The sequence below is a fragment of the Rattus norvegicus genome, chromosome 18 (assembly GCF_021556685.1).
Source record: "Rattus norvegicus strain SHRSP/BbbUtx chromosome 18, alternate assembly SHRSP_T2T, whole genome shotgun sequence".
NCBI classification, from domain to species: Eukaryota; Metazoa; Chordata; class Mammalia; order Rodentia; family Muridae; genus Rattus; species Rattus norvegicus.
In genome coordinates this window covers 62,642,262-62,663,230 of record NC_141551.1, presented here as the reverse complement: position 1 = coordinate 62,663,230, position 20,969 = coordinate 62,642,262, and the positions used below count along the sequence as shown (strand labels likewise).

The window sequence follows — 20,969 nt, the reverse complement described above, 5'->3', positions numbered from 1 at the left end:
GTGCTGTTGAGACTCACACTTACACATCTATGCAGGTCACGTACTTCCAGGGAGCTTTCTCTTTCCAGGAGAGAAGAATGATGGCATCTAGGTGACCATGGGCTTCTAGGGCTCAGACTCTGACCTGATTTTTTCTTGTTGCTTTTCTAGGAGTCTCCAGAACATACTATCTGCTTCCAGAAGGGCCTATAAAATACATCTTCTCCAGCAGTCAGGTTTGAATCAGGGACTGCCCATCTTTCTTGTAATGACTCCCTTCCAGCTGCCAACACAAGAGTTAATCAGAACTCTTGTCTTTCGTGGTGGTAATGTCTTACGCTATATATGCTCTCTCTCTCTCTCTCTCTCTCTCTCTCTCTCTGTCTCTCTCTCTCTGTCTCTTTCTCTCTCTCTGTCTCTGTCTCTCTCTGTCTCTGTCTCTCTCTCTGTCTGTCTCTGTCTGTCTCTCTCTGTCTCTCTCTGTCTGTCTCTCTGTCTGTCTGTCTGTCTCTCTCTCTGTCTCTTTCTCTCTCTGTCTGTCTCTGTCTGTCTCTGTCTCTCTCTCTGTCTGTCTCTCTCTCGTCTGTCTCTCTCTGTCTCTCTCTGTCTGTCTCTCTGTCTGTCTGTCTGTCTCTCTCTCTGTCTCTTTCTCTCTCTGTCTGTCTCTGTCTGTCTCTGTCTCTCTCTCTGTCTGTCTCTCTCTCTGTCTGTCTCTCTCTGTCTCTTTCTCTCTCTGTCTGTCTCTGTCTCTCTCTCTCTCTCCCCTTTAGTTCCGTTCCTCTAAAGAATCCTGACTAACTTAGGGGTGATGGAGATTTTGAAGGAAGCAGGGGTAGAACGCATGTGATGGAGGGGGAAGGGGAAGTGAAGGGTTAAGACGGATAAGTGGACTGGGGATGTGGAGGGGGAGGTAAGAGGAGGGATAAGGCTGTGGATTGCTGTTTGCATTTTCTGTTCCCCCAGGAGGGGTGCCCCGATGAGGAGTAGATCACATACACAAGTAATGTCGGTAAAGTCTTGATTAGTCAAATGAAGGCTAGAGCCTGTGATTGGGCAGTGGAAGGAAAAGGCAGAGCTGAAGGTTTTAGAGAAGAGAGAAAAGGAAAAAGAAGAGAGAAGAGTTCAAGGATGGAGGAGAAGCGGATGGAGGAAGAAGAGGTTGAAGATGGAGCCGACCCACATGGCCTGAAGGAGTCCCAGTAGCCAGAGATTTCACAGCTGGGCAATGGAGCGGTGTAGTAGTGTATTTGTCCAATCTACGTGTGCAGCTTGTAATTATATTACTGAGTCGAGTGTTCTTTGCACAGGCATTTGGGGTTGGAGATTTACCGTTATAAATCTGGCCGGTATAATAGAAGTTTTTGGTGTTTTCATCTCACTGGGCTAAAGGGAGCTGAGGGAGTGAGCAGTACTGGTGTTCCAGGGGTCAGCCATTACAGGAAAAACTGGTTTGGTTAGCTTAGCAAGCTAGCAGCAGGAACCAGGGAAGAGAGCCACAGAGAGCTAGCCATGGGGGGTGGGGGTGGGGCGATGGAGGAGCAGAGAAACTACCGATAGGTCCTTTTTAAAACTATGCGATACGCTACAGGATAACACTAAGGACTTTGAAAATACTGTTGTTATTATAGACAATTCTCAAAATACATATACATAGAAGAGGAGTTCAAGTGGAGTTACCCTGTGACTCTGCAATGCCTCTCCCAGACACCACAGGCTACTAAGTAACTCTTTCTGAGTTGTTGGTCAGTGGTGTCCTACCAACCTCCACAAATCCTGTACTCTCTTGCCATTGCCCTCCAGAACTTTTTGGTAAAACCCTATTGCTGAAGACACTGTGTACTTGAGTCACAGGACATGGTGATATCAAATCAAACAACCCAGAAGGCTCATCTGTAATGGGTAGCTTTCACAGTGCTGGGACATTCTGCTGGGGAGAAAAGCTGTCACCAATCTTAGGTAGCTGTGACTACAGTAATGGCAAAGCTGCCAAGGGGTGGCCACTGGTGAAATCATGGCACAAATATTATGTAACCATCCATCTCCTGATTGTTTTTAAGGGCAACTCCATGAGAAAGAATTCATTCCTGGCACTCATACTGGGGACAACATCCCTGGTTGGCCACAAACCATCAGAGAATACAGTTATTCGACCAAATGGACATAATAATAAACTGTCTCCTGAGTTATCTTTGTAACCATAGACTAGTTCACCTCTCAGCCCACATCAGAGAAGCTCCTTTCTGTAGTGGACAGTTATTAATATAGAGACCCACACGTGAAGGATAAACTTACATATTTTTCCTTTATATCTGTTTTTGGACAACAATCTCCAAGCACTCATGATGCTGTGGTTTATTTAAAAAAAAAAGTTCCTGGACTTGGAGAGATGGCTCAGTGATTAAGAGCACTGACTGCTCTTCCAGAGGTCCTGAGTTCAATTCCCAGCAACCACATGGTGGCTCACAACCATCTGTAATGAGATCTGATGCCCTCTTCTGGTGTGTCTGAAGACAGCTACAGTGTACATGTATAAATAAAATAAATAAATCTTAAAAAAAATACGTTCCTAATGTCAACTTGTGAAACAGTCTGATTTGATATGATAAATGTGCAATCCCCAGGAGATGCTCCAGCAAGATACTCATGCTGTCTTGGCCTCCATAGATCACTGGGTGACGTTGACTGATCATGAGCTCTGGGTCCAGGAGCCCTGGGTACTTGAGAGTTCTTCCAGTGGCTGCCAGTGAAGAAACACGGCAGGCTCATCATGGCCTCTACAGACAGTTTGCATCCAGGGCCGACAGCGGCCCTATGCATTGATTTGCCAGCATCAGAACTACAGCAGTGAATGTCTCCACTGCTCCCGTGTTCCCCGACTAATATGATACACTAGGGAAGGGGACTCCTGCTATCTCATCTCTGCAGTACTGAAGATTGAACGTAGTCGGGGCTTGTGAATCCTAGCTAAGTGCTATATATCAGCTTTAAAATTTTAAAAGTTTCGAGATTAAAATATAATTATATAACTCCCCTTCTCTTTGTCCCCGCCTCCCCACGTCTTTCAGTCTAATAATATTTGTTCGTATGTGATTACAGAGCTGACCGCTTGGTGTTAGATAACGGGTTGAGGGAGTCTTCTCTGGGGAAAACTATTCCTCCCGCTCTCAGCGTTCCTTAGCTGCCTGAAGTCTTCTTGTCCAGGGTTGAAGACACATGAGATCTCCCCCTTCCATGTTCGAGTGTCTGTCGGGGCATTGTCTTTGCTCAGGTTTTGTTTGGGCAGCCATGTTGACGAGGCTTCGTGGGTGCATCCTCTCTGACAGTCTTATGGAATGCAGCAAACTCCCTGGTCCTCTGGCTCTTAAAACCTTTTTGCACCCTCTTCTGCTGTGACTCCTGGGTACGGGAATTTCGTTGCAGATGTATCAGCTGGGCCTGGGCACCTGTCTTAGTTTTCTGTGCCGTGATTAGATATTATGACCAAAGCAACTTCAAAAAGGGAAAATTTATTAGGGGCTTACAATTTCAGAGGGGGAGAGAATGACCATTGTGCTGGGGAGCGTGGTTAAGACAGGAGGGCATGGTGCTGCAGCAGTAGCTAAGACCTTCTATCTTGAGATAAAACCATCGACAGAGGGGCAAGGGAGAGGAGGGGGGAGGGGAAGGAGAGGCGAGGGGAAGGGGTGGGAGAGAAGGAGAGAGATTGGAATGGCATGGACTTTTGAAACCAGCCTGTCCCTACTGACACACCCCCTCTAGTATGACCACACCTCCTAGTCCTTCCTAAAGAGTTCCATGAAGTGGGGATGAGTATTCAGTGTGAGCCTATGGGGAGACATTCTCATTCAAACCACATGGTCACTTGTTCTCTGCGTTTTGACTTGTGCTTTTCTCTAATTGTCTGTCTGTTGCCAAGGGGCTTCTTTGATGAAGGGCGATGCCTAGACTTGTTTGTGGTTATAAGGTTATTTATAACATGTAAATGTGTTCTGAGAAGTGGGGGGGTGGGCAGAAGAGGGCACAGGATCCCCTGGAATTAGACACATGACTGTCAGAACAAACAGACTGACAGACCAAACCTGGGTTCTGTGCAAGAGGAGTCAGTGCTCTTAACCACTGTGCTGCCTCTCTAGCCTAGGAGAGAGCTTTCAATGATGCTTTTCTTATTCACAAGCTGCAGCTTTCAACAGCAGGACACTGTGTCTCTTGGCTTGGCTTACATTAATTTAACCAGTCTCTTTAAGAGGATAAGCTTCTGCTTGTGTCTCTGAAGCAGGCTGTTCAGAGTAACTCAGACCTCCCTGTTCTGGTCACTCCGTTTCCTCTTCCTTCTCACTAACTCCTTTGCTCTGGATCCCAATCTAAGGACATAACCCAGGGCGGATTGTTTATCTTGGCAGATTTATGCCTTTGGAGGCATTCTGGTCCACAGCAAAGCTGAGCAGAAGGTACAGAGATTCTCCATCTGTCCCTTGCCCTCCATGTCCCACACAGCCTCCCTTGTCATCATTCCCCAGAGAGATGCATCTGGCACCACGGATGAAGCAGCCGGACACATCACTGTCATTGGGTCTGCAATCAGAGTGCACCATTTTGCCAGGCACTCAGTGGTTTTGGTTGAATGAGCAGTAGCAACCCGTCCTCCCTGGCTGAGACGGACAGGTCAGCTTCCCAGCCCTAAAGATGCCCTGGCTCCTCCTAGCCCGACCAAGGGGACCTGAAACACCAGAGAGCTTCACTTCCCGGTGGATAGGATCTCATTTCCATGCTTTTCAGAGGAAGCATTGACGGCAGTTAGAGGCCACTCTTTCCCCTCCGGATGCTGTCACTACCTTTAGCACTGTGAGTGCCCAGTTAGTGCTGTGAAGTAACCATTCCTTGTGGGCTCTTTCCTTTTAAAAACATTATAAAAGACTAACTTAATATTAATTTTAAGTGTACAAGTGCTTTGTTTGCACATGTGTCACGTTGATGCCTAGTGGCCACAGAGGTCAGAAGAGGGTGTTAGATCCCTGAAATTATGTGTGGTTGAGAATCAGCACATATTCTGAGGTGCTGGGAACTGGACCCCGGTCTTCTGCAAGAGCAATTGTTCTCTCTTTTTTTTTAAGATGGATTTATTTATTTATTTATTTATTTATTTATTTATTTATTTATTTATTATTAATTATAACTACACTGTAGCTGTCTTCAGGCACACCAGAAGAGGGCATCAGATCTCATTACAGATGGTTGTGAGCCACCATGTGGTTGCTGGGATTTGAACTCAGGACCTATGAAAGAACAGTCAGTGCTCTTAGCCGCTGCCGTCTCTCCAGTGCGGCCCCCCCCCATTTTTAAGAGCAATTGTTCTTTTCGGGTGGGATTGGAAGGCAGGGCGGGAAATAAAATATATTATTTACTTTTATAGAAAAAAAGTACTTTATACACTGGAGATACAAAATTAGAAACAGTTTGTAAATTTGACCCTAGATCTCATTATTCAGTAGTTTTTCTACTGGGGGGAAGGTAGGACAGGGTAAAAGTTATGTGCCTATTCCATTTCTGTTTCTCCTTTAAGTTTTTATTGGTTCTTTGTAAATTCCACGCATTTCCCCAACCCCTTGTACCCGATCTCTTCCCCTGCAACCTTCCCCCAAAGGAAAAAAAATACTTCATTGTGGAAGCTGTAGCGTGTCACAGTGTGCCCAAGAGTGAACCCTTCAGTCCACACATCTTAGAGCAAGTCTTCTTGACCACAGAGCCAGCTCTCTATCCCCCAACCCCTCCCCCATTCTCACTTAATTCCGTCGTAGAACCCTGGTTCTAGGTTCACCACCGCTCCTCCTCCCATGACCAGTGCTGGGGACTGACGCGGGGGCCTCCTGCATGTTAGCACTAGGCCAGCGCTCTGCCGCGCGGAGCCACACCACAAGCCCCTGTATTGGAGCATCATCCCCTGCTGATTGTTTTCAGTGTCGACATCCGCTGCCGCTGTCCGACCTCAGAGCTTATCTTTGAAGACAGATGTGTTTAAAAACGTTTCACAGATGGAGTTGGTCAGCATATTCTCTCTTGCTCGCTCCTAAATCAGCTTTGCTCTAAATTGCAGTTCTGTTAGGTGGTGCCAGCAGGGGAATTCGCCTGCAGTAGGGGGACAGAGGCTTGAGTTCACACACCTACTGCTCACTCCCTGATTGCGGAAACCACGGAGCAGCGGAAATCGTTGTCGGAGCAGAGACAGGCAGACTCTGCGTCCACCAGTGGAGACGGTGGTCCTTTGCTGACGAGTTCATTCGTACTTTCCAAACTGCCTTCTTCCCTGCGCAGCATGGGGCGAGCAGTACTGAACTTAATGGTCTCCTTTGGGGCTATTATCTCTCTGTGTCCCTTTCAATCTTCTGTTTACCAACCCCGTGAACCCCTGTCTCCTTTTCCATCCTCATTATCCCTGACCTTTCTCAACTGCTGAGTGTTCTTCTTTTCCAAATTCTTTTTTTTCCTCCCAGCCGGGGGGGGGGGGGGGGGAGCTGACCATTCTACTATTACCGTCATAATGCCTGGTCCTTCCTCTTTCCTCCACACATCTTCTGTGTTCGCTTCATACCTCTTGTTTGGAGCATGTTCTTGGCCAGTAACTGGTTGTGCTGCCACCTTCCAGGCTTGTATATCGATCGGTTCAGATAGTCTGGATTGGTGGCTTTCTCTGTCACATGGCGGCTGCATAAACGTGGGACATTCGAGGATGTGGGATGTTGCTCGACCAAGTTCAAAATCAAAGGTTTAATCACCATGCTAAATGAAACTATTCCAGATAGAACAGGAGCAGATACATGCTGTCTTCATTAGGACTTCTATTGGTGCATTAAAACACCATGAACACAAGCGACTTGAAGAGGAGAGTTTATTTTAATCTCATAGCTTGTAGTCCATTATTCGGGGAAGTCAGAGCAGGAACTTGGAGGCAGGAACTGATGCAGAGGCCATGGAGGCTCATTACTTAACAGCTTGATCCTCGTGACTTGCTCAGACTACTTTCTTTTCTCTATTTTTTGTTTCTTAAGACAGGGTTTCTCTGGGTAGCCCTGGTTGTCCTGAAATACACTTTGTAGACCAGGCTGGCCTCGAACTCTGAGATTGGCCTGTCTCTGTCTCCAGAGTGCTGGGATTAAAGGAGTGCTGCACCATCACCTGGCCAGCCTGCTTTCTTATACAACCCAGGACCACTGCCCAGGATTGGCACTGCCCACAGTGTGTTGGGCCCTCCCACATTGACCATCAGTCAGGAAAATGCCCTACAGACTAGCCAATCCTATGGAGGCATTTTCTGATTAAGATTTCTTCTTCCCAGATGGTCCTGTCTTGTGTTACATAAAATTGACTCCTCCTCAGCCTGACACACAAACACGTCACTTATTAAGCCACAACATTTTTTTTGTTGTCTCCAGGATGTCATGTTAATATGACAATATAAAACATTATCATTTAATAAAAATTCCGCTGTTTTTAAATGTTCCAACACTTTAGAAGTTCAGTCTCTTTAAAATATCCATCCAAAGTGCAGGGTTTCTATAAAATTCCATTTCTTTAAAATTTCAAAGTCCCCCAACTATGGACGCCTATTAACTATAAAGCAGGTAAATTTGTTCTTTCTCCGAGATGGAAAACCAGGGCACAGTTACACTCAAGCTAAACCAGACCAAAGTTCAACAGTATAAAAAGTTCAGGCTTGACATCTGGGACTCACTCACAATCCCCTGGGCTCACAGCTCCATTTTTTCCCCCATCTTTATTAAATTGGGTATTTTGTATTTACATCTCAAATGTTATTCCCTTTCCCGGTTTCCATGCCAACATCCCCCTAGCCCCTCCCCCTCCCATTCTGTGTAGGTGTTCCCCTCCCAATCCTCCCCCCCATTACCGCCCTCCCCACAAGAATCCCATTCACTAACAGCTCCATTTTTTTTAGCTCTGCCACCTACATCACATACAACTTGTTTCATAGGTTCAGGCTGGCTCCACTCCACATCTGCCCCTGTCTTGGCAGCCATGACACTGCCTCCCCAAAATGCTGGGGTCTCTGCAAATGGGCTACACTGTTACCAATGCCCTTTCCTAGGCTCTTTCTCTGATCCCATCACATGGTGCCAAGCCTCAGTGTCTCTTTGTGATTCCTTCAAAAGATGGAGTTCTACTGTAACTGAGGGTGCACCTTCACCCACGGCCTCTCCCAGCCTCTTTGCAGGGATGCTAGCCAAGCCACGGTGTACCAAGCTTTTGTGCCTTATCATGAACTTCACGCTTTCAAAAACCAGTGCCACCTAGAAAACTCTTACACATTACCAAGTTCAGCTGTCAGCATAAGATACAGCCTCGGCGACCCCCTCTGGAACACAGCTTCTGTGTACTGACCTTGGGTAAAGGGAACACTTTCCAGAAGATTTTGCCTCAATGATACTGCTGTCTTCGTAAATCACAGCTGATTCTAAGCCTCAGTTGACCAGCGTTGATTGTCTCAGCAAAGAAAATGTTTCACTTTAGTGGCTCTGGTCTCTTGTTAATTATGGCTGACCAAAACCAGAGATTCTTAATACCAAATAGCAAATGGCTTGGATAATCTTTAAAGGACCCTCAAACTTCCCTCTGAAACTTCATAATCTATGTCCCCATTGACTGCATTTTGATCAATTCTGTTACTTTGGAAGCAACTGGAGAAAACCCACTGAGCCTAAAGTTCCAAGCTCCTTCTGCAATCCTCTCCCAAACACACAGTCAGGTCTGTTAAAGCAATTCCATGCAACTTGGCTCCAATTTCTGCCTTAGACTTTTTATAGCTGGAATAAAACACCACGGTCAAAAGCAGCTTGTGGAGGAAAGGGTTTCATTTTACAGTTTACAATTCATCATCCAGGGAAGTCAGAGCAGGGACCGGGAGCTGATGCAGAGGCCATGGAGGAGTGCTTCTTACTGACTTAATCCTCATGGCTTGCCCAGCCTGCTTTCCTATAGGACTCAGGACTACCTGCCCAGGGGCAACACTTTCCACAGTGAGCTGAGCCCTCCCACATCAACCATCAATCAAGAAAATACCCCACAGACTAATCTACAGGCCAATCCTACTGAGGCATTTTCTTGATTAAGATCCCATCTTCCCAGATGATCCTAGCATGTGCCAAGTTGACATCGAAACTAGCCAGCACAAATATACAGATCAAAATAGACTTAAAACAACAACAACAACAACAACAACAACAACAACAACAACAACAACAACAGTGACTAACTCCACAGGCTGGTGAAAAATTCTTGTGGACTTCACCTTGTGCTTCTAAAGATACGAGTTAAAGTCACACCTGGATTCTGGTTAAAAAACAAAAACAAAAACAGTAGTGACTGTCCCAAAGACATTGCTCTTTATGATACATATTACTCTGCTCCCTTCCTTCTGGGCTCTCTCTCTCTCTCTTTCTCTCTCTCTCTCTCTCTCGCTCTCTCTCTCACTCTGAGACAGGGTTTTGCTATTTGGTACTGGCTGGAATTCACTTTATTGCCCAGGCTGGCTTCAAACTCATGGTAATCCTGCCTCAGCTTCCCCAAAGGCTGGTATTATGTGTGCTCTGCCTTTGTACCGTAAGCTTCACGTGTTGAGCTTAATTGAGAATTGGAGGTATTAAGAGAGTAGACACTTAATCCAAATCTGGTGTCTAGGGGTGGTGCCTTTGGGAGCTGTTTAGAATTTAGATGAGGTCATTAGGGTGGATTTTCATGATTGAATAACCAAGGGCTTTATAAGAAGAGGGAGAGAGACCAGGACATTTGCTCTTCTCTCCTCTCTTCTTCTCTTCTTTTCTTTCTCTCTTTTCTCCTCTTCTTTCTCCCTCCCCCTCTTGGATGTCAGGACTGCACCACCTTGAGACTAAGAGACCACCAAGAGGATAACAGACAATCACCACTTGCAAGCCCTTCAATATTGGTTTTCGGAAGTACAAGCCATAGTAAACCTCTCTTTGTTATAAAGTTCCTTGGCCCCAGGTATTTCACTATAGTTGCAAAATGAACTGATACACTCATCAAGCCAATTATGCTTTTAATTGGTAGAGATCCAGGCTTGCCATCAATGGGACTTCTCAGTGTGGACTGGGGGAAATCAGAGACAAGCATTAGCTAACCATAGATTGGTTGTGTAGACTCACAAAAATATGATCTAATGATGCTTAAGAAATAGTCTTTTTTTCCCCCACTGGCAAACAATTTTATTTCCTGATGGATGACAGAGACGTCTTGATCTTCTTGGTCATTGTTGGCATGTGGTCATCCACACACTTGGCCACACACCTGAAGCTCCTTACTTCCTGGATCCATTGAGTCTTTGGCTTTGTCACTGCAACGCCTGGTGCGCTAGGCCAGGTGGTCCTGGAACCTTTCCAGATTGCTGGTGACCAGGGCCTGGCCTTGAGCCACAGGTGCATGGCAGTGCTCTATACATTGGTGCACCTGCTGCATAGATGCTTGGGTGCCTTCACAGCGGTTGGCACTGCACCGGAACACGAGGTCCTGCATCTTCCAGATGTTCTCTCTCTCCACACTTTTCACCATGGCGTTCACAGCCTCCTGCACTTGGAGTTGCTGCACCTCCGCCATGGCGACACTGAGCTGCTCAAGAAATAGTCTTGCTGGATGTGGTAGCACATGCCTTTGATCCCAGCAATTGGGAGGTAGCAGGTGGATCTCTGAGTTGGAGGAAAGACAGAAGGACACAATAGACCCTGCCTAGAAAAATTAGTCTTTAGGGGAAAACTGGTATTTCTATCTTACTCTAGGAAGTCATAACACCTGGCCACTGTGGGAACCACAGCGTATGTTTTCACAAGACGTCAAGGAAATGAAGCTGCCTCTTGCAAGACAGGGCATGCACTCTCTGCTTTAATTGCTGACTAGGACACAACTTTACATTTGCAATTCAATGTATGAGTTATATATTGAATTCTAATCCTTGACATTATTTTGACACAGAGCCTAAGGAGGTCACCAAGGTGAAATAAGGCAGATTCTAATCTGATAGAGCTGGTGTCCTCATAAGAGGAAAAACAGCAGAGAGCCCCTCACCTACACACACAGAAAACATTTTAACAGCAAATGTGAAAGATGCTGACTGCAAGCCCAGGAATTCCACACCAGAAAACAGACCTGTGGGCACCCCCATCACAGACTTCCTGCTTACCAAACAGAGTTATCTCAGACCCCTCCCTGCTGCCTGTGACAGTCACTAACCCCTTCCCCAAGGCCACACCTCCCAACTCTTACCATGCTGCTCAAATTTGACTCCATCCCATTCATAGCCATCCCTGAAGATGATAATATCCTGTATTCCTGAAAGATGCTCCCCCTATCGACTATCCCGTCAAGGGTCCTCACTGTTCCAGTGAGGCTCTCAGACAATCCCACAAGAGAAATAACTTGTGTGTTTTATTCCACGTGGACAGGGGCTATATAAACATCGAGGAGTGGGGTGGAATTTAGGGGTAGGTGTTTGTGGTCTTATTGGGGAATGTTGCTGAGTGATATATGGCAGAGAGTCTGATCCACCTTATGGTAGAGCTGGACCTAGGGTTGACATCTGTCCTAGTAGTTATTGTGGGTGGGGATGAGAGCATCCTCAACATAGAGGGGCACAGAAGAAAGTGTACCTTTTCTGAGTAAGTTTGTGAACTTTTTCTCTGTCTTAGTTAGGGTTCATTGCTTGACCAAGGCAGCTCTTATAAAGGACAGCATTTAATTTGGGACTGGATTACAGTTTCAGAGGTTCAGTCCATTGTCATCATGGCAGGAAGCATGGCAGCCTGCAGGCAGACATGGTGCTGGAGAAGGGGCTGAGAGTTCTATGTCTTGATCTGAAGGCACCCAGGAAGAGTGTCTCTCTTTGGCATTGGCAGAGTCTGAGCATAGGAGAAGACCTCCAAAGCCCACCCCTTCCGTAGGGCAAGTTGGCTGTGCCACCAGACAGGAGAACTTGTAAGGTTGAGTGAGCTCAGACCTTGGGAAGCTCAGACACTTGAGATGAGCAGGAGTAGAGTCACTCCCTACTCATTTCTGTATTTGCTTTGGAATATGTAACCACGGCACCCCATTGAGAGGACCATAGGTAGTCAGTCATATATTGCAGCCCCTGGAATCCTCCCCATGCAAATAGAGCATCACTAACATCTCAGACTGAGCCAATAGGAAACACTTACCCTTAAAACCCACCCCACTCCTGAATGTTTTTGTAGTCCCTGGAATAAAGCACAGAAGTTATTTCAGAGGACTGTCTGAGAGTGGCCATCTTTCCTGAGCTATAACACGTGGAGAGGAGTTCTTTCCCCTGATGAAGATCCTGGATCTTGGATCTGCCTGGTTGGCCAGGCTCATGCTGCCTCCAATGATACTGTGGTAGTGATGAGAGACTCGGGACCTGTGCTACCTGCAGGCCACCCAAACCTTCTCGCTTCTCTTCTAAGAGCTGTTAACACTCCCAGCATTCCCTGCCAGACCAGAGCCTTATGGAATCTGTTCATTGCTGGTGGACGGCAGACGACATCCCACAAGGACATACTTCCTCCAACAAGACTGCACCTTCTCTGATGAGGCCACCTCCTAATAGTGCCACTTCCCATGGGCCAAGCATGTTCAAACCAGTACAGTTCCTAATGTGGGCTCACAATTTAAGATCATTAAAGGAAGGGACAAGCAAATCAGTGGCAAACATAGGAGCAAGAGAAGTAGTCAATCTAAGATCAAGGGCCTACAAGTTTGATCCATGACTTTTGGTCAATGCCTTTTTAAATTGTAACAAATGTCAACAACCTTTTTGCATATAACCAAAATCTACACAAAATATATAAACCCTAATAGCCTGATATAACAGGTTTTTTTTAAAATTATTATTGTGATTTACTTGTGTTTTTCAAGGTTGGTGCTGGAAACTCAGGGTCAAGTACCTGCTAACACTGAACTAATCTTAGATCCAGGTTTTGCTGTTGATAGTCTTGGGTGGAAGATACAATGTAATCCACAAAATGAGACATTTGAGCTAATGCCACTCACAACAGATATTTCTGTACAAACCGTATTACACTATGAGGTAATGTCTTTAAAGAGGATAACCATCAAAAATGTGCTAAAGAAATTTATGCCTCCGGAGCATTCTTCAGAGGACATTTCCCACTTCTCTTTTACTCCTTCTTTATCATAAATCAAATGCTTTTTGCTTCATCTATTTCTGATGGTGGTGCTTCTGGGTTGAACCAAAAACCTTACACTTACTAGGCCTCATTTCTATTAATTTTAGGAGTTATGTCTGACTAGTCAATCACACTGAAAAACCTTATGCCAGGGGCTGGAGAAATGGTTCAGTGGTTAAGAGCATTTGGTGTTCTGATAGCAGACTTGAGTTTGATTCCCAGCACCCACATGGGAGTTTGTAGCTGTCTATAATTCCAGTTCCAAATTAGCTGGCCATCTCCTTGCCTCCAAGGACACTGGATGCACATGGTGCACAGAAATATATGCAGACAGAACTCCACACATACAAAAGAAAACAAAAACCTTGTTAAAAATAACTCATGGTCTTACCACACTAACCTATTTCTTGAGACCGTAATCCTTCTCCCTTTGAGCTTTGTAAATATGATTCATAAAACAAATTGGAAGTATGTGTGAACTTTGAGCTCTTGTTATTTCAAACATGAGGTAGCAAACAAACTATATCAGGCTAGGAGACAATATCTTTGAAGAATACAGTCATTCAAAATTTGTTTCAAGCAGTTGAAATTTATTTTGCCTTTTAAAAATGTAGTTAGTGCCCATGCCTGCCACTATGGTTCAAAATAGGCATGAAAGTCTAGAGATGTAATTTTGTATCCTCAGGCCCTTTTGAAACATTTGCTTCAGTATATTCTAGAAGTTGGCACGGAGAGCAGAACTCTGATGCTTTCTGCTCTCCTCTTTTGAGGCAACTGCTGTATTTCTTTTTGGTATACGGTAGTTAACTCTATCTGAAGTTGACCAAGATTAACAGTGGTTAGAAAATACTAAATGAAAAATTTCTGAAATAAACTACTTATAAATTTTCAATGACCCTTGCAATTAACACAGCAAAATCCCGTTCTGAGCACTCCCTGCTCCCCTGCCCAGGAGGTGAATCCTCCTTTGTACAGAGTAGCCACACTATAGGCTACCTGCTTGCTGGTCTCTTAGTAGTTTCCTAGTTTTGATACACTTTGGTATTTTCAAGTAGCTTTAATACTAGTGTGTTATTGATAGGGGGTGCGAGGATGGGCTTGGGTACTTTCTGTATTCAAACATGGGAAGAAATCTGCATATACACTCTATTAATGACCTGCTTGTTCTAAAGACTGCAAAGACTTGACATTAACCAGATCCAGAGTCCAAGAAGAGTCTCACCTCAGATGTTCATATAATGAAAGCCAAGTGGGAAGGCTGATAATGAAGGAGGCATGCTCACCACGAGTGCCAAATCTTTACAACAATATAAAGGCTACATAGGAAAAAATTTCCTCTCTATTACAACTGTTGGCTGGGATTGAAGTGTAGAGACGGTTTCCTTAGGTGCTAACTTGCCAGTGACACCGGTCCTCTGGATAAGCTACATTGGAAACATCCATGTGTCTGGTTACGTTCCTCTGCTGAGGCATAGGACACAAATGGTGCTCTAGCATTCCAGATACACAGAAACTCCAGTGTCATTCGCCTTGATTTCATCGCTAAGATTCTGAAGCACCTGACAGCACTATAAGAAGGGCCGGTATAGCAGCACAAGATTTGGAGACAAACTATATTCGTATGGCATTTATTACAGGTTATTGTTTGTAGTATTCTATTAGTTGTTGGTCTCGGTTGTGTTGGTCTAAATAAGATGCTGTTAGATTAGGTTATGCCTAATTTACGTATTAAGCACCACAGTAGTTATGCATACATGGGCAAAGCAGAGTATGCAGAGGGTTCCATACAAGAACTGGAAATGTTATCTCCTGAAGTAAAGGTAAGGCTCTCAAGTTTATATTTTGTCTTTCGTTTCAAAAGAAAATTCCCTTTGTTTTAGAATTCACGTAATCCACCGTGATACAGTAGCTAGTTTTGTTTTGCAATTATTCATCCTTAAAGCGGGTGAATCCATTTAAACTTAATATTTGTTCTTGAGATTTTGAGAGCCGTGTACATTTGTGAACCAGATTTTACTTCTCATGGCATAGTCCCTCCATATAGCCGAGCTCGGATGCTAGCCATTCCACCTGATAGCCCACAAAATTGGATCAGAGTCTGACACCTTCATTTCCCCCCTGGAAATCTAAAAGGCAACAAATAGAACAAAAAAATTTAAGATTCAAGGCCAGTACTTGTCAGCCTGAGAACTTGAGTTCCAAGCCTGGGAACCACAAGTTGGTAGGAGAGAACAGACTCACATTAAGTTGTCCTCTGACCTCCACACACGTGTGCTAACACACCCAAATAAATGTGAGAAAGATGTAAAATAAAGCAAACCATTTATGGTTTAGAGGATGGAGAAACGGTCCTTGATGCTCACGCATGAGGACCTGCGTTTGGATCTCAGCATCAGGGAAGCCCTGCAACCCCAAGGCTTAATGATTACAAATCTTGGTCCAGGTTCAACGATGTCTCTGAGGAACAAGGACAAAACTGATAGAGCAGGACTTCCAATGTCCTACTCTGGTCTCTGCTATGTGCAGACACACTATGTACACCGACACAGGGAACCCATGACCTGTTTCCCTTTCCATCTCACACTGGACCGTACAGAAAATGTTTTATAGTTGTTAGTTAATAAGAGCATACTTATGCGAAAAGTCTGAAAAATACCAGTGGACCTCCGAGCGCTGGCAGGTTCGTGTCCCCTTTATCACAGTTGGTAAGCGACTACTGAGGCTGGGGGCGGGGCACAGGGTGGGAAAGGACAGGCCAGGTTGCAGGTTCTAAGAAGAGCAAACACCTGTACTTACAGCACTAGGCGGACAAGGAAGCTGTTTCTCAGCAGCCAGTACCCTACACCTAACCCAGCTATGCTCCAAGACGTGCTTTCAATAAAAGCTTTGTGGTCTAGCTAAAAGGCTTTCTAAGTCTCCTATCATTGGCGTTCTTAGAGCGAACTAAGCTGCCTGGACTGTGGCAGGAAATGGAAGGCTAGGATGAGACGTCCCGGTGGAGTTCACGCTGCGGAAATCAATGGATCAAGGGCGGAAATTTCCCAGAGAGGCTCATTAATTAGTAATCGGTGAGCTACTGGCCTTCGGTCACAAGGCATGGAAGAGAGCGAAATCACCCAGGAGCGTTCTGGCGACGAAGCCATTTAAATGTCAGGCTGAAAGTCATTCTGTGGGTAGTGTCCACGCCTGACATTTCCCCAAGGCGGGGTCCCGCCCGAATCCCCCAGCTCCCGCGCCCATCGGTGCAGACCTACCCAAGAGCAGGAGCCGGTGCGTCTGCTGCAGGTCGCGCTTCTGTTCGCGCAGCATGCGGTCGATACCCCGGCTTACTTTCCTCGCCTCCTTAGCTGCCTCGCGCTCCTCGGCTCGCAGCTGCTCCTGTCGCCGGCGGTTCTGCAGCTCGACTGGCGACCTCGCGCTTGCGGGGATCCGGCCGTCGCCTCGCCGGAGCAGGGTCCCCACCGGAGCCGGGGCTGGGATCGGGGCCGGGGCCGGGGCCGGGGCGGCGCTGGGCTGAGCATCCTCAGCGCACGGCTCAGAGTCCTCACAGGGGGCGTCCCCCGAGCTCCCGAAGAGCAGCGGCCGTAGGCTGTAGCACAGGCCCATCGAGGCGCGGGGCGCGGGCAAGTCCCCGCGGGTCAGACCGGAGCTCTGGCCGACTCCGAAGGCAGCGCTGCACTCGGACCCCGGGGGTCCGGCTGCGGGGCGTGGCTGCGGTAGGTCCGGCTCCGGGGCCACGGCCCCTCACTGCCCCGAGGGGCCATTGTGCATCCTCCGAACGTCCCAGGCGCGAGCTCGCACCTGAGAGCGCGGCGAGCAGGCGGAGCTGACCCAGCAGCCCGGCCTTGGCCAGCCCGGCCCCCCGTTACCGTAAATGCCGCCGCGCATCAGCTCCTGTTACCGTAAATACCGCTTCCTATGGCAAGTATTAGTACTCCTAACTCAAGTACTGGGCAGAACTCCTTGCCCTGTTGCAGGGACGATTAGGTTACCACTAGCTGGAGCTGAGACAGAGACCAAGAGACCAAGAGACCCCAGGGTGCTGGGGCAGGATGGAGAATTTTAAACGCTGTTGAAAATGTTATTTGGTAGAACTTTCTACGAATGAGCAAAACAACCAAGAGTGGGTTGGTGAGACCTTTGAGTAGCAAAGGATAGACCCTTCCCTTAAGCTTGGCAGCTTGGAGTTGGGAAGATATTAAACAGTAGCCCTTCTGATTGCCAGCCTGTTCTGTACACTTGAAAGCCCCGTGACACACACCAGCTGAACGGATAACGGCGACGGAAGCAATGACTTCCGATCCAGAAGGCCTTGCTCCAGCCGTGACCACCGCACACAACCCTTGCCAGCTTTGGAAGACAGTATCTCCAGCAAGATAGGCTTTGGTGACTGTTAGATGACCTAGAAGCTCTTCTCATTTAAGGCAGGAGGGGAAGCAGTAAGAAGCCAGTGCTGTGAAATTGGAGGCTGTGCTGGGATCGGTGCAAACACAATTCTTCACTTACATGATGCATCCTAACCACGTCCTTCTCCGGACTATATAAATAGATGATTTGGCTACTTTTCATGTTGCCCCCATGGTATCGCAACATTAGGTCTAATAAAAAGGATTCTCGAATGGCCATTTCTTGCCTGCATGTGATCTTTATCATGGGTGCAGCCATCTTGGCTGGAAACAGTAGCAACGACCAGCTGTGGCAAAGAAGACAGCCGAAGGCTTAGGGGAGCAACCACCAGCCGCTCCCGAGGCCCAGTGGCAAGTGATGGAGGAAAGGCAGTGGCAGAAGGAAGGCAGAGATGGAAAGCCGGGGTTGGAAGGAGGAAGCTATGAAAAGTGAAAAATTAAGAGGCTTTGAGCCGTCCCCCACCAGGGCTGAGGGCCCTGATACACCAGGCCAGCTTCAGATCTACACCCTCATGGTAGGAGTGGGAAGACTCAAGTACTCGAGCATCCTGATACTAGCTGGCCCTAACTGCTGCTGGCTGTGGCTGTTGTTACTTAAGAGCAGAGTGTTTCGCTGGATGCAGAGTGCCCGGCTGTTGGCCGTTGAACCCTGGAGGGGCAGCAAGGGCACCTGGAGACAAAAGTCTCTGACTTCTAAGGCCTGGGGTGGTAACTCAAATGTAGAAGAAGGCTAGAGGCTTTGTAAAGGGTGAAGGCTTCCTTTATGGGGAGAGAGGGAGGGAGGATTACTTTAAAAAATTAGAGTGATTACATCATTTCCCTTCTCTTTCCTCCTTCCATGATGGCCTCCCCCCACCTCTCTCTCTCTCTCTCTCTCTCTCTCTCTCTCTCTCTCTCTCTCTCTCTCACACACACACACACACCCCTAAATATAACTCTCTCAGTCCTCCAGTAGCATGCTTAGCACCTTTCCACAAAAGCTAGCCAGTAGAGATGAAGCTTCCATCCAGGCCAGTAGTACCAGCTCAATTTCTTCAAGTCCTATGACTCAAGTCTATGACGTCTTCAGCGATAGGGTCTTACCATCAAGTCTGGAGGGGTAGCCACGAGTGACAATAATAGCTTGTAAAGTCTGGAGCACTTTTGGGACTTCAGGCACCAACAATTCCAGAAGTAACGTACTGCTGGCATTAGGCTTTCTGTTCGCCTGCTAGATAGATGACCAGAAACAGATTGCCACGTCTTTGTAAATACATTAAAAAATGCTTTTGCGTATGCATTTATGAGTGTGCACGCGTGTGCCTCTTTGCCATGACGTGCATGTAGAGAACAGAGCACAATGTTTGGAAGCTGGTTCTCTTCTTCCACCGGATGATAACAAAAATCATTCTGATCAGGCTTGGCAAATAATGCCTTTTCTTACTGTGCCTTCTCCACCAAGATATGGTAGTTTCTTTTTTTAGTGTTTTGTTTTGAGGACCCACCCTATTGTATCTTATGTCCCAAAATTCTTGAAGGAGTACATGTTAAGTAGTCCCTTCAACATAAAACACACTAGATCATGCCTATGCTTTATTTAATCCATGCACGATGTCAATACACATCAAATATTACATCATACCCTTAAATATATTTGATCAGTTACAAATAATTTGAATACAGCTAATTTAATTTCTAACTATAAAGCTACTTTTACTGCTTTTCTGTTGTGATAGAAACACTATGACTTATAAACGAGAATGACTGGGCTTACATTTCCAGAGACTTAATGACTGTGGTAAAAGTGTATGGTTCACAGGCAGCTGAGAGCTCACTCACATATTGATCCACAAGCGGGAGGCAGAGAGAGTGCCCTGGGGATCACAGGAGGCCTTGGCGTGCTCAAGTGTGCCACCGGTGAAGTTTCAAGAGTTGGAACATAATTTCAGGCTAGTTTTACTTCCTGTTTGTGGTTTGAGATGTGAGCTCTCTGCTCTTCCTGCTGCCACACACCCTAACCTGTTGAAACTGTGAGCCCAAGAAAAGTCTTTTATAAGTTGTTTGGTTACGGTGCTTTTTGTCACAGCAATAGAAAAGTAACTAAGACAGTGTGACACCTGGTATATCGACCAGACTCCAGCGTAGACAACACACTTGTCGGCTGACATTAAACATTTATTTTGTTACAAAATTATTTTATGGTGACTGAAGGGATGGTTCAGTGGTTAAGAGCATGGCTGTTCTTCCATAGGTCCTGAGTTCAATTCCCAGCGACCACGTGGTGGCTAATAACCATCTGAATTGGGATCTGATTCCCTTTCTGGTGTGCGTGAAGACAGAACACTCATATATGTAAAATAAATAAGTAAATAAATATTTTATTTTTAGGCTGGAGAGATGGCTCAGCAGTTAATAGCACTTGCTGCTCATGCAGTAGCCTGGGTTCCCAGGCCCCACATTTCGGCTTACAACCATTTGTAACTCCAATTACAGGGGACCTGATTCCCTCTTCTGGCTTCTGCAGACATCAGGAATGCACGTGGGGACCATACATACAGGCCAACATGCAGGTGGGGCACATACATACATGCCAACAAGACTTGTACACACAACACAAAAGAAAAATAAATCAATCTTAAAAACTTTATTGGAAAGAACTTCAGTGTATATGCATGGAACTGTGGGTTGGCACATGTGGGCGTGTCTGCTGTGTGGGCGTGTCTGCTGTGTGGGCGTGTCTGCTGTGTGGGCGTGTCTGCTGTGTGGGCGTGTCTGCTGTGGGCATCAGATCCTTCAGCACTGGAGCTACCGGCAGTTGTAAGCTACCCATTGGGTGCTAGAAACCAAACTCGGGTCTTCTCCCAGAACGGCTCAGGCTCAGCCTCTGGGTCATCTCCCCAGCCTCAAATACTTAGCTTTTATTGAAGCATTTAAATTTTGACTGTTAGTGGATTTTGTAAGGACTCTGTCCTCCTCTGGTGTTTATAACCTCATTTCTTGCTTTCAGAGAATCAATGTTTCATACTGTGGGCCTTGATGCTAGCCGTCCTGCTGAGTTCTTTCTTTCTTTCTTTCTTTCTTTCTTTCTTTCTTTCTTTCTTTCTTTCTTTCCTTCTTTCCTTCTTTCCTTCTTTCCTTCTTTCCTTCTTTCCTTCTTTCCTTCTTTCCTTCTTTCCTTCTTTCCTTCTTTCCTTCTTTCCTTCCCTTTTTGAGACAGGGTTCCTCTGGGTAGCTCTAGCTGTCCTAGATTCATTCTGTAGACCAGGCTGGCCTCAAGCTACCACATCCCTTTTTTAGGCTTCATCTCTTTGTTTCCTACAGTGTAGAAACTTGTTTTGGTGCCAACGGTGAAACTGGGATGGAAAATCCTAAATAAGCTCTGCTAGCGCTCTCTCTCTCTCTCTCT

The 20,969-nt window shown here is 46.3% G+C and overlaps 1 protein-coding gene and 1 pseudogene across 1 annotated transcript in view; both read right to left on the bottom strand.

The window, feature by feature from the left end:
• The window catches only part of Gnal (G protein subunit alpha L), a 138,506-nt gene extending 121,548 nt beyond the window's left edge, over positions 1-16,958 (bottom strand). The window contains 1 exon segment of the mRNA NM_001191836.2: positions 16,433-16,958. Coding sequence (NP_001178765.1) covers positions 16,433-16,784 — 352 coding nt within the window. The 5' untranslated portion in view covers positions 16,785-16,958.
• Positions 10,181-10,665, bottom strand: LOC147999854 (TIM double twin CX3C motif protein pseudogene; annotated as a pseudogene).
• Positions 16,959-20,969: the final 4,011 nt, after the last annotated feature.